This window comes from Lepidochelys kempii, chromosome 24 (assembly GCF_965140285.1).
Source record: "Lepidochelys kempii isolate rLepKem1 chromosome 24, rLepKem1.hap1, whole genome shotgun sequence".
Taxonomy (NCBI): Eukaryota; Metazoa; Chordata; order Testudines; family Cheloniidae; genus Lepidochelys; species Lepidochelys kempii.
The window spans coordinates 10,902,724-10,914,874 of NC_136403.1; the positions used below are offsets into that span (position 1 = coordinate 10,902,724).

Here is a 12,151-nt window from a genome sequence, read left to right on the forward strand (position 1 = left end):
GTGCCTGAGGGTTCTCCACAGGGGCCCAGACCTACAACCAGCCCCAGAACTCACTGGAGTCGCCTGCTTGTGCCGGGGCAGACTTTGACCTCCTAACAGGAAGGCTGCAGTTTTTGCACAGCTGGTCCAATGACCCGTAAGTGATCAGCTCAGTTTTCACTGCCAGAGGCTGCTGCCTGTTGAGCTGGTTCATGTGCCCATGCGCATGAAAGATAAGCCCTGCAGTTTGGGGCTGGTACAGGCAGGGTCTCCTCTCTGCACACTGACCAAACCTCCCATCCGCTGTGCTCAGTGTCTCAGGTTTTGGCTGTGGTGCGGAGTTAATTCGAGCTATAATTCAAGTGTTGCCCCTAATCTGAGTCCAGTCCACACACAAACCCTTCATTCGAGAGCAGTGGTGCTTTTAACTGGAGCTGGCTGGCCCGTCAGGTCATGGGCGGCCTGTGACCTGCCCGTTGGGGGAGGCTAGCCCTCGGCCCCTCCCCTTGTGCCCTCGGCCCCTCCCCTCCCTCTCCCCCTCCCCTTTTGCCCCACCTCCCCCGCAGGAGCCTAGAGCACCCCCGGTGTGCCAGGCAGCCAGCCCCGGAGCGCTGGGTGGCCGGGTGGCATGGCTGCAGCGGCCCCAGCCCTGAAGCGCCAGGCGGCCAGGCAGCAGGGTCTGAGCGTCAGGCAGGCAGTGCAGCCCCATAGTGTTGTCAATTTAGCTACTTTGTCACTAGATTTAGTGACTTTTTGGTTTCCCTAGCGAGAAAATAAGTGTCAAAGTGACCAGTGACAAATCTAGCGACTTTCGCTGCCAATTACAGTGACATTCAGAGAAAGAAGTCACCAATATGTATAGTCATAACATAATTCACAAGCAGCTCGATAGTGGTGATAAAATCCATTCCACGCTCTTCTTACTACATTCTGCTGCACACCAAGTCAATGTCATTATGTCTCAATTGAGCATGTCCTCAGAAGGAATCGCATTCCAGGACTTCTTGGGCTGAGATCACAGTAATCTGCAGGCGAGGAAAAGAAGTTTGTGGAGGCTAATTGAATACTTTGCTAAAGCCAGGCGCACTTTGGAGAGAGCAGCACATTAGCCAGGGCTTGTTTTTACCCAAATGTTCTTTCTCGCTGCTCCGTAGTAGGTAGCACAGCCTGTGATGCAGGGAAAGATGGGTAATGAAGCGGGCTGGGTGGGCGAGGCAGGTTAGCCAGTGAGGAGAGCCGCATGGATGGAAGGTGGGGTGGGATGAGACAGGGCCCTGTGCCCAAGGGGATGGGGGTCACCGTGCCTCCAGGAATGAAGCCCTTATTACAGGATCAAAGGTGGAGCTAGCTTGATTTCAGTTTCCCTTTACTCCTTCCCCTGGCTCTGGGCCCAACTGTTTTCAGAAATGAAACCCTGGAAGTGGGCGGAAGGGGTCTGGCAAGTGGATTTTTGTTTTTAAATCTACTTTCTTGGCTCTCTGCAGTGCTGAGCTCAGGCCAGGCGAATGCCCTCTTCCCCCTGGCTCTGGGCTCTCCCTTTCACTAACCTGTTGGGTCAAATCCAGGGTGGCAAGAAAGAGTCGGCTGAAATTAAGCAACCCCAGCCAGCCTGGGCTGCAGTGTACAGAGAATCCTTCCCAATCAGCAGAGGGCTGCAGTTTCCTTCCCAATCAGCAGAGGGTAACCTTCTGATGATGACAATGTACTGGTGTAGTTGCTGCTGGTGTGCAGCAGAATGTAGTAAGAAGAGCATGGAATGGATTTTATTAACACTACTGAACTGCTTGTCAGTGATTTTAGAACATTGCAAGCTCTCCCAGAGGCTGGGTCTCCAGCCCCGTCAGGTCACGCAGACTGCTAGTTTCGTCGATATAAGAGATCTCAGGTTGCCGTGTTGACCTTTTGTTCCTAGTCCTCCAGTTTGTCATGCACCTTCTAGTACAGCACAGAGCTGTGATAGTTTGTTGTTGTCGTCAAGGTTCCTTCCCCACTCTGAACTCTAGGGTACAGATGCGGGGACCTGCATGAAAGACCCCCTAAGCTTATTCTTACCAGCTTAAGTTAAAAACTTCCCCAAGGTACAAACTTTGCCTTGTCCTTGAACAGTACGCTGCCACCACCAAGTGTTTTAAACAAAGAACAGGGAAAGAGCCCACTTGGAGACGTCTTCCCCCAAAATATCCCCCCAAGCTCTATACCCCCTTTCCTGGGGAAAGCTTGATAATAATCCTCACCAATTGGTACAGGTAAACATATACCCAAACCCTTGGATCTTAAGAACAATGAAAAATCAGTCAATTAAAGAAAAGGTAAAAGACTCACCTCTGTAAAATCAGGATGGTAAATACCTTACAGGGTAATCAGATTCAAAACATAGAGAATATCTCTAGGCAAAACCTTAAGTTACAAAAAGACTCAAAAACAGGAATATACATTCCCTCCAGCACAGCTTATTTTACCAGCCATTAAACAAAAGAAAATCTTACACATTTTACTAGCTAGCTTACTTACTAACTCAACAGGAGTTGGAAGGCTTGCATTTCTGATCTGTTCCTGGCAGAAGCATCACACAGACAGACAGAACCCTTTGTTCCCCACCCCCAGATTTGAAAGTATCTTGTCCCCTCATTGGTCATTTTGGGTCAGGTGCCAGCGAGGTTACCTTAGCTTCTTAACCCTTTACAGGTGAAAGGGTTTTGCCTCTGGCCAGGAGGGATTTTATAGCACTGTATACAGAAAGGTGGTTACCCTTCCCTTTATAATTATGAGAGTTGTGTTCTCTCCCAAGGCCTGAAGCAGCTGGTCAATACCTGAGTACACAAGAAGGGAAGAATACTTTAGAAGAGCATGGAATGGTTTCTATTAACACTATTGAGCTGCTTGTGAACGATTTTGTGACTATACTTGCCTGGGTGTGTGTGTGTGTATATATAAACATTCTCTGTTGAATTCTCTGGGTATAATTCTCTGTAAACTTTGTTTGGTGACATTTTTTACTCCTTTTGAGTGCTTAAACAGCTACATCTAATGACTTTTCAGGGTTTGTTTGGTGACTTCCTGCTATGTGGAGTTGGCAACACTGACTTCCCCCCTTACCAAAACAAAACATTCCCCCAGCACGTTACACAAACACACTCCATCTAAATTCACATATGCCGGAGAGGGTTCCCCAAGCTCCCCACAGTTCTGAATGCCAGTCTCACAATTCCAACCATCACCAGCCCAGTCGGTGGAACCCCTTCTTCCTCTCAGCATTTGTGAGGGCTCTGAGCTCAGAGACTCTATTTCTCCCTCTTGCTCACTGAGCATCAGGATCAGGAGACCTCTGGTCTCCTGGGTGGCCAGCTGCTATTTCTCCTGGCAAGCCATCTGTAGTTCGCTTTCTGTGGCCTCCAGCCCCTCTGGGAGATCTCCAGTCCTCAGGATGGGAGCCATAAAACAGGCATCACCTGTTTTATTCCCAAACTTCCCTTTAGCCTAGTAGTCACTAGAAGGGAAAGCAACTCACAGTTTCCCAGAGGGTTACACAACAGTGGTAGAACTCTCAGTCTAGGGACTCAGTCATAGATTCCAAGGCCAGAGGGGACCATTGTCATCTAGTCTGACCTCCTGGATAACACAGGTCAGAGACCTGCCCCAAAATAATTCCTAGAGCTTTGAGAAAAACAGCCAATCTTGATTTAAAAATGGCCGGTGATGGAGAATCCACCACGACCTTGGGTAAATCGTTCCGGGGTTAATTACCTTCACTGTTAAAAATTTACACCTTATATCCAGTCTGAATTTGTCTAGCTTCAACTTCCAGCCATCAGATTGTGTTAGCCAGCAGGTCTCAAACTGTGGGTTAGGACCCCAAAGTGGGTTGCAATCCCGTTTTAATGGGGTTGCCAGGACTAGTGTTAGACTTGCTGGGACCCGCTGCCCGGGCCAAAGCCCGAGCCCTACCACGTGGCACTGAGGCCTGAGACTGAAGGCTTCAGCAGGTGGCAGGACTCAGGTTACAGGTCCCCTGCCTGAGGCTGAAGCCCTTGGGCTTCGGCTTTGGCCCCTCTGCCTGGAGTAGTGGGGCTCAGGCTTTGGCTTTGGCCCACCTGCCCGGTGCAGCGTGGCTCGGGCAGGCTCAGGTTTAGGTCCCCCCATCCTGGGGTCATGTAGTAGTTTTTGTTGCCAGAAAGGGGTTGCAGTGCAATGAAGCTTGAGAACCCCTGTGTTAGACCTTTCTCTGCTAGACTGAAAAAGTCCATTATTAAATATTTGTTCCCCATGTAGACACTTATCGACTGTGATCAAGTCTCCTGTAAACATTCTCTATGTTATGCTAAATACAGTGAGCTCTTTGAGTCTATCACTGTAAGGCAGGTTTTCAAATCCTTTAATCATTCTTGTGACTTTTCTCTGAACCCTGTCCAATTTATCAACATCCTTCTTGGATTGTGGGCACCAGAACTGGATGATTTTGTGTTTTCTTTCAGGTCATTGATAAAAACATTAAATAGCCAAGTAGGGCCAAGAACTGATTCCTGCGGGACCCTACTGGAAACATACTGGCTCAATGACAATCCCCTATTTACTGTTACATTTTGAGACCTATCAGTTAGCCAGTTTTTAATCCATTTAATGTGCCATGTTAATTTTATATCGTTCTAGTTTTTAATCAAAATGTTGTGCGATACCAAGTCAAACAGCTTACAGAAGTCTATGTATATTACGTCAACATTATTACCATTATCAACCAAACTCATAATGTCATCAAAAAAAGATGTCAAGTTAGACAGTGTCAAAGCTGAATCCCAACTCTGTCACTCTGAGTGTAGAAGTGGGGCCCGCAAGGATTTTAAAAATTAATACTGGCCACTCCAGGCTTGTATTAAACTCCCAAGGTTACAGTTTTTCTCTGACCCTGGCTTGGTAAATGCTGACACCACCCAAATGCAAAAAACCCAAACCCTTTGAATCCAGGAAGGAGCACTTGGGAATTTCTCCCTGTGGGGTACCCTCAAGCCCTTTCACCCCCCCTCCGGGGAAGAGCTGAGAAAGAAAACAAAGGAAATTAGCTGTGGTTATCAGCTAATCAAACAACATGCACAAACCTCTTGGGACACCAAAAATCCAATCCTGTTTTTAAAAGAGGTAAATTTTATTAAAAACAAAAAGAAAGAAAATACATTTGGAACATAGGCTTTTTTAGGGCTAGATTTTAAAAGAGCAATTCCAAAAATCAAGCACCCAAAATAGCTTTCTTGGGGGTTCAGCTTAAAGGTTACAAGCAAACAAAAGCATCTGGGGCTAGCACAGAGGAGTTCACAAGCCAATATGAAATAAAAGAAATAACCCTAATTGCGTCTAGCTAAACATTCTGATCTACTTACACATTTTGAGTTCAGATAAGTAGTTCTAGGCATGATCTGATGATTTATGATCATACCCAGCTTAAGCTGCTTATAGCATGGCTGCTCTTCCTCCAGCCCAGAGAACAACAGACAAAGGGAAAGTTTCTTTCCCAGCTTTAAAAAGTTCTACCTTCCAATTGGCTCTTTTGGCCAGGTGCCCACTTTTTTTCTTTACCTGGGGGACTTTTTAACCCTTTACAGGTAAAACAAGTAAAGAACAGCTACCAAGAGGGATTTTACAGCTAACTGGTTGGGTGGGTGTCCATCAAAGGGAGCTATCACCCTCTTTATTTATCACAGATAGAATCTACTTTCCATAAATCCATGTTGACTTGCATTAATTACATTAGCCTTTTAAAATTCTTTATTAATCGAGTCCCATATCACCCGCTCCATTATCTTGCTGTGGATTGATGTCATGCTGACAGGCCTATAATTACCAGTGCCATCCCATTTACCCTTTTTTAAAAATTGGCACATTAGCTTTCTTCCAGTCTTCTGAAACTTCCCCAGTGCTCCAAGACTTATTGAAAATCAACATTAATGGTCCAGTAAGGACCTTAGCCAGCTGTTTTGAAACTCTTGGATGCAAGTTATCTGGACCTGCAGATTTAAAAATATCTAACTTTAGTATCTCTGTTTAACATCCTCCAGAGATACTAGTGGAATAGAAGGAGTGTTATCACCATGTGATGAGACTATATAATCTGTTTTTTCCCTAAGTACAGAACAGAAATATTTATTAAACACTTCTGCCTTTTCTGCATTATTATTGTTTCTAATATATTAAAAATACCATTGTCAGCATTCTTTTTGTTTCTAATATATTAAAAAAAATCATAGAATCATAGAATATCAGGGTTGGAAGGGACCCCAGAAGGTCATCTAGTCCAACCCCCTGCTCGAAGCAGGACCAATTCCCAGTTAAATCATCCCAGCCAGGGCTTTGTCAAGCCTGACCTTAAAAACCTCTAAGGAAGGAGATTCTACCACCTCCCTAGGTAACGCATTCCAGTGTTTCACCACCCTCTTAGTGAAAAAGTTTTTCCTAATATCCAATCTAAACCTCCCCCACTGCAACTTGAGACCATTACTCCTCGTTCTGTCATCTGCTACCATTGAGAACAGTCTAGAGCCATCCTCTTTGGAACCCCCTTTCAGGTAGTTGAAAGCAGCTATCAAATCCCCCCTCATTCTTCTCTTCTGCAGGCTAAACAATCCCAGCTCCCTCAGCCTCTCCTCATAAGTCATGTGTTCTAGACCCCTAATCATTTTTGTTGCCCTTCGCTGGACTCTTTCCAATTTATCCACATCCTTCTTGTAGTGTGGGGCCCAAAACTGGACACAGTACTCCAGATGAGGCCTCACCAATGTCGAATAGAGGGGAACGATCACGTCCCTCGATCTGCTCGCTATTCCCCTACTTATACATCCCAAAATGCCATTGGCCTTCTTGGCAACAAGGGCACACTGCTGACTCATATCCAGCTTCTCGTCCACTGTCACCCCTAGGTCCTTTTCCGCAGAACTGCTGCCTAGCCATTCGGTCCCTAGTCTGTAGCGGTGCATTGGATTCTTCCGTCCTAAGTGCAGGACCCTGCACTTATCCTTATTGAACCTCATCAGATTTCTTTTGGCCCAATCCTCCAATTTGTCTAGGTCCTTCTGTATCCTATCCCTCCCCTCCAGCATATCTACCGCTCCTCCCAGTTTAGTATCATCCGCAAATTTGCTGAGAGTGCAATCCACACCATCCTCCAGATCATTTATGAAGATATTGAACAAAACCAGCCCCAGGACTGACCCTTGGGGCACTCCACTTGATACTGGCTGCCAACTAGACATGGAGCCATTGATCACTACCCGTTGAGCCCGACAATCTAGCCAGCTTTCTACCCACCTTATAGTGCATTCATCCAGCCCATACTTCCTTAACTTGCTGACAAGAATACTGTGGGAGACCGTGTCAAAAGCTTTGCTAAAGTCAAGAAACAATACATCCACTGCTTTCCCTTCATCCACAGAACCAGTAATCTCATCATAAAAGGCGATTAGATTAGTCAGGCATGACCTTCCCTTGGTGAATCCATGCTGGCTGTTCCTGATCACTTTCCTCTCATGCAAGTGCATCAGGATTGATTCTTTGAGGACCTGCTCCATGATTTTTCCAGGGACTGAGGTGAGGCTGACTGGCCTGTAGTTCCCAGGATCCTCCTTCTTCCCTTTTTTAAAGATTGGCACTACATTAGCCTTTTTCCAGTCATCCGGGACTTCCCCGGTTCGCCACGAGTTTTCAAAGATAATGGCCAATGGCTCTGCAATCACAGCCGCCAATTCCTTCAGCATTCTCGGATGCAACTCGTCCGGCCCCATGGACTTGTGCACGTCCAGCTTTTCTAAATAGTCCCTAACCACCTCTATCTCCACCGAGGGCTGGCCATCTCTTCCCCATTTTGTGATGCCCAGCGCAGCAGTCTGGGAGCTGACCTTGTTAGTGAAAACAGAGGCAAAAAAAGCATTGAGTACATTAGCTTTTTCCACATCCTCTGTCACTAGGTTGCCTCCCTCATTCAGTAAGGGGCCCACACTTTCCTTGGCTTTCTTCTTGTTGCCAACATACCTGAAGAAACCCTTCTTGTTACTCTTGACATCTCTTGCTAGCTGCAGCTCCAGGTGCGATTTGGCCCTCCTGATATCATTCCTACATGCCCGAGCAATATTTTTATACTCTTCCCTGGTCATATGTCCAACCTTCCACTTCTTGTAAGCTTCTTTTTTATGTTTAAGATCCGCTAGGATTTCACCATTAAGCCAAGCTGGTCGCCTGCCATATTTACTATTCTTTCGACTCATTGGGATGGTTTGTCCCTGTAACCTCAACAGGGATTCCTTGAAATACAGCCAGCTCTCCTGGACTCCTTTCCCCTTCAATTTAGTCCCCCAGGGGATCCTGGCCATCCGTTCCCTGAGGGAGTCGAAGTCTGCTTTCCTGAAGTCCAGGGTCCATATCCTGCTGCTTACCTTTCTTCCCTGCATCAGGATCCTGAACTCAACCAACTCATGGTCACTGCCTCCCAGATTCCCATCCACTTTTGCTTCCCCCACTAATTCTACCCGGTTTGTGAGCAGCAGGTCAAGAAAAGCGCCCCCCCTAGTTGGCTCCTCTAGCACTTGCGCTAGGAAATTGTCCCCTACGCTTTCCAAAAACTTCCTGGATTGTCTATGCACTGCTGTATTGCTCTCCCAGCAGATATCAGGAAAATTAAAGTCACCCATGAGAATCAGGGCATGCGATCTAGTAGCTTCCGTGAGCTGCCGGAAGAAAGCCTCATCTACCTCATCCCCCTGGTCCGGTGGTCTATAGCAGACTCCCACCACTACATCACACTTGTTGCACACACTTCTAAACTTAATCCAGAGACACTCAGGTTTTTCTACAGTTTCGTACCGGAGCTCTGAGCAGTCATACTCAGCAATCCTTCTTATTGTCCTTAACTCTGCTGGCCAGAGATTTTTCTTTGAGTCCCTTATAACTTTTCTACAATTCCTAACTTCTGATTAATATTCATTACTGTCAACTTGCCCTTTTCCCCACTTGTTATATAGTATTTTTTTATTTTTATAGCTGCCTTCACTTCCCCTCTAAACCAAATCTTTGTTTAACCAGCCCAGCCTTCTTCCTCAGTTTTGGGATTGTGGCTTTTGGGGCAACTAGTAAGGTGTTATTAAATAATTCCCAATGATCATTCACATTTTTCTGATTACATTTTTCCTCCCAGCTGATCTGGCCCATAATTGTTTTTGTGAAATTGGCCCTATTAAAGTATGTATATTACTGGTCTGGACTTCATTCTGCTTGCATATTACAAATGTGTTCAAGTGATGATCACGAAGCTATCATTAATTTTAATTCTGAGATGGAAGTGTGGTTTAGTGGTTAAAGCAGGCAAAACTGGGGGTCAGGAAGCGTAAGTTCTACTCCTTGCGCTGAGAGGGGAGTATGACCCAGCAATTAGAACAACTGTGATAAACGGCATAGGTCTGACAGATTTGTGCTAAGTGGATGAGGTTGGAATCCACCATCTCAGAGACCAAGGTTCTATCCCCTGCTGTGCTAGGAATGACCTGGTCCAACCCCACGGTTTATTTGTAAAATGGGGCGGCTGATGCTTTTCTGCCTCTGCACCACTGTGATGAACATGGTGATGCTTGTTCTTGTTTGGGAGGGGTCAGGCAGGAAGAAGAAGATGGTCACTTAGAGCTGTCAGGGGACAAGGTCAGAACTATTGGAGCTCTGATGATGCTGGCTCGACCCCCTGCTGAGCCTACAGAATTGGCTTGGCCCGTGCCAAACTTGCCAACATTGCAGAAGCCTGCGGGAACCAGGTTGCGAATTCACTCAGATGTGGAAACTGAGGGGGTATCTGCGGAACATTGTTGGCCAAGTCACCGTGATGGCGCAGTAGTACTTGGGGTAAGGCAGACATGCCTTCAGGTTGTCCATTTTAACATCCTTTTCTCTAATGCTTTGTCCCCAATGCTCAATACAAATACTTGGCTTTGAGGAGGCTGCTGGTCATTAACACTGGTCACAGGCTCCTGAAGGGAAGATCCACAGGTGCCCAGAATCCAATTTTGCCTGACGGGTGTTAATGACAGGCACCTGGGGTAGCCTGACCTAGTCCTGGCCTAAGAGTGGAAGACTCCCGCAATTCCAACCTGTGATAGGCAAGTGGCCCAAGACCTGAGGTGAGTGCTCCCAGAGAAACCAGCAAGGGGAGAGAGGTTGAGCTAGCCTTGTAACCATGACAACCACTATTATGGTACAGGAGTAGAGGGTACGTACCATTTAGGTGTCTTAACTTTTTCATTTCCTTGTATTTGTGTCGGGACACCATGTGTAGATTACACAGAACCAGCAGAGTTTTCCCCAGGTTGTTGGATTAAGAAAAGCTCTCCAGCACAGCAACGGCTACTTCCAGGAAAAAGCAGATCTTTGTGAAAGCGCCCAGATGGCACCAGAGCTCCACATTCATCAGGGGCATTTCATGAAGATCTTATTCTTGTGGAAGTAGCCACTGTTCTTTCTAAGTCCTTCCTCTACAGTGCAACACAAATGTTAGTGGCCTAGAAAAATCCACTCCCGGGTTGGATGGAGGGCACACTGTCAAAGCTGGCTGTACCCATTTGTGACTCTCTACAGTCTGTAGTATTTAAGCTAGAGGTAAGAGATGATCAGGAGCTCAAACGTCTGAGGGTTTGTCTACATGGGGAAATTTACTTGCATAATTTCACCACTGTCGTTATACTGGTATAACTCCCATGTGGACACTCTTAGTCTGTGATAACTACAAAGGCCCTACTGCCTGTTTACATGCCTCTGGCAGCAAACTGTAATGTGTGCCCCATGTAAAGCCCTTTCACACAGCCAGAGTGATGTGCAGGGGCCTTAATGTGAAAGAAAACCAGGCCTTATCTGCAAACTTTTAAAAAACTGAATAGAACTCAGAAACTAATTAACAGATTTCCTTGAAAGTCTTCAGACAATCCAAGCTTTATCCTGAGACTAGGGTCTGAAAAGCAGAAGTAGATACACATTTTCATACAAAACACAGAGGTAAAATTCCAGATGTAGATATGGCTGCTCCTCCCTTATGCTGAGCTATTAGCCTGGAGATGGAAGTGACGTTCCTTGCCTCTGTGTGACGTACATTTCCCTCTCCCTAGACTTCTCAGAGACATAAGAGCAGAAGTGAATAAAATGGCTTCCAACCAACGGGCTGCGGTGAGTGAAGGTGAGTGTGACTGATGGGCTCCTCTCATCATAAGCAAAGCAGCACTGCTCCTACAGACAGTAAAACTCAGTGCGGTTCCTGACAGCGCCTCCTGGGAAAGGCTGGGACTAGAACAGTGAGGGCATTGTAACAGCCCTGCTCCTGAACCATTCCCTGCAGCGCCTCCTGCAGGGAGAGGCTGGCACTGCAGTTACTGTGACCAATGCTCCTATATGATTCCTTAAAATGCAACCTTCTGGTAGAGGCTGCATCTGGAGTAGCTGTGATGTCTCGGATAAGGGTGCTAGTTATCAGTGAGTGGATATGAGCCCACCCCAAGCTATAAGTGCCATACTGTCTAAGTGCTGGTCTTCTCCACAGACAATATTGTAGCCTTCAGAAATCACATGGATAATTATTCATCCGGGGAGCTGAAGAAGCTGAGCGACCACTTCCGCCCCGACTTGGTCTACGTCATTGAGAATGACATTCTCACTGTGCTGGAGGAACTCACCAGCAGAGGTGTCGTCACTGCTCAGCAGGCCCAGGTACAGCACCGCTCACTGACCAGCAGGAAACCAGGAAAGGCCCTAGGTATTCTAGAACCTTAGAGCTCTCCCCATGGAGACCTGGTCGCTTGTTGGTGACAGGAGAGAGGCTAATGCTGGTTATGAGGTCCAGGGAGATATAACAACAGATACCAGAAACTGTAAACCACAAGCAAAGGTAAATACAGTGTAGAAGTGAGCACCCAAGCTGAGTGACAGAGATCTGCCCCCAGCTCATCATTATTGTAATTCATGGTTAATTGTAATCACACCCACACCCACACCCACCCCCTCATGCACAGACTTCATGTTGCCTTTTATGAGATCTCTTGTTCTGAACGGTTCCCTGGCTGGTGGGACACTGTGTTGTTCAGCCACTTTCCAGCTTTCAAATACCTCTAGGAGTGAGGGCTCTCAGCCTGGCCCTCCATTCTAGGCCTCTTTGCATCCGTCCATCAGA

General features: G+C 46.7%; 1 protein-coding gene across 1 annotated transcript in view; it reads left to right on the forward strand.

Moving 5' to 3' along the window:
• Positions 1-12,151, forward strand: part of LOC140902916 (NACHT, LRR and PYD domains-containing protein 12) — a 34,176-nt gene that overhangs the window by 320 nt on the left and 21,705 nt on the right. The window contains exons 2-3 of the mRNA XM_078850472.1: positions 11,097-11,164; positions 11,525-11,691. Of these exons, the coding sequence (XP_078706598.1) occupies positions 11,131-11,164; positions 11,525-11,691 (201 nt within the window). The 5' untranslated portion in view covers positions 11,097-11,130. The remainder of the gene's footprint in view (positions 1-11,096; positions 11,165-11,524; positions 11,692-12,151) is intronic.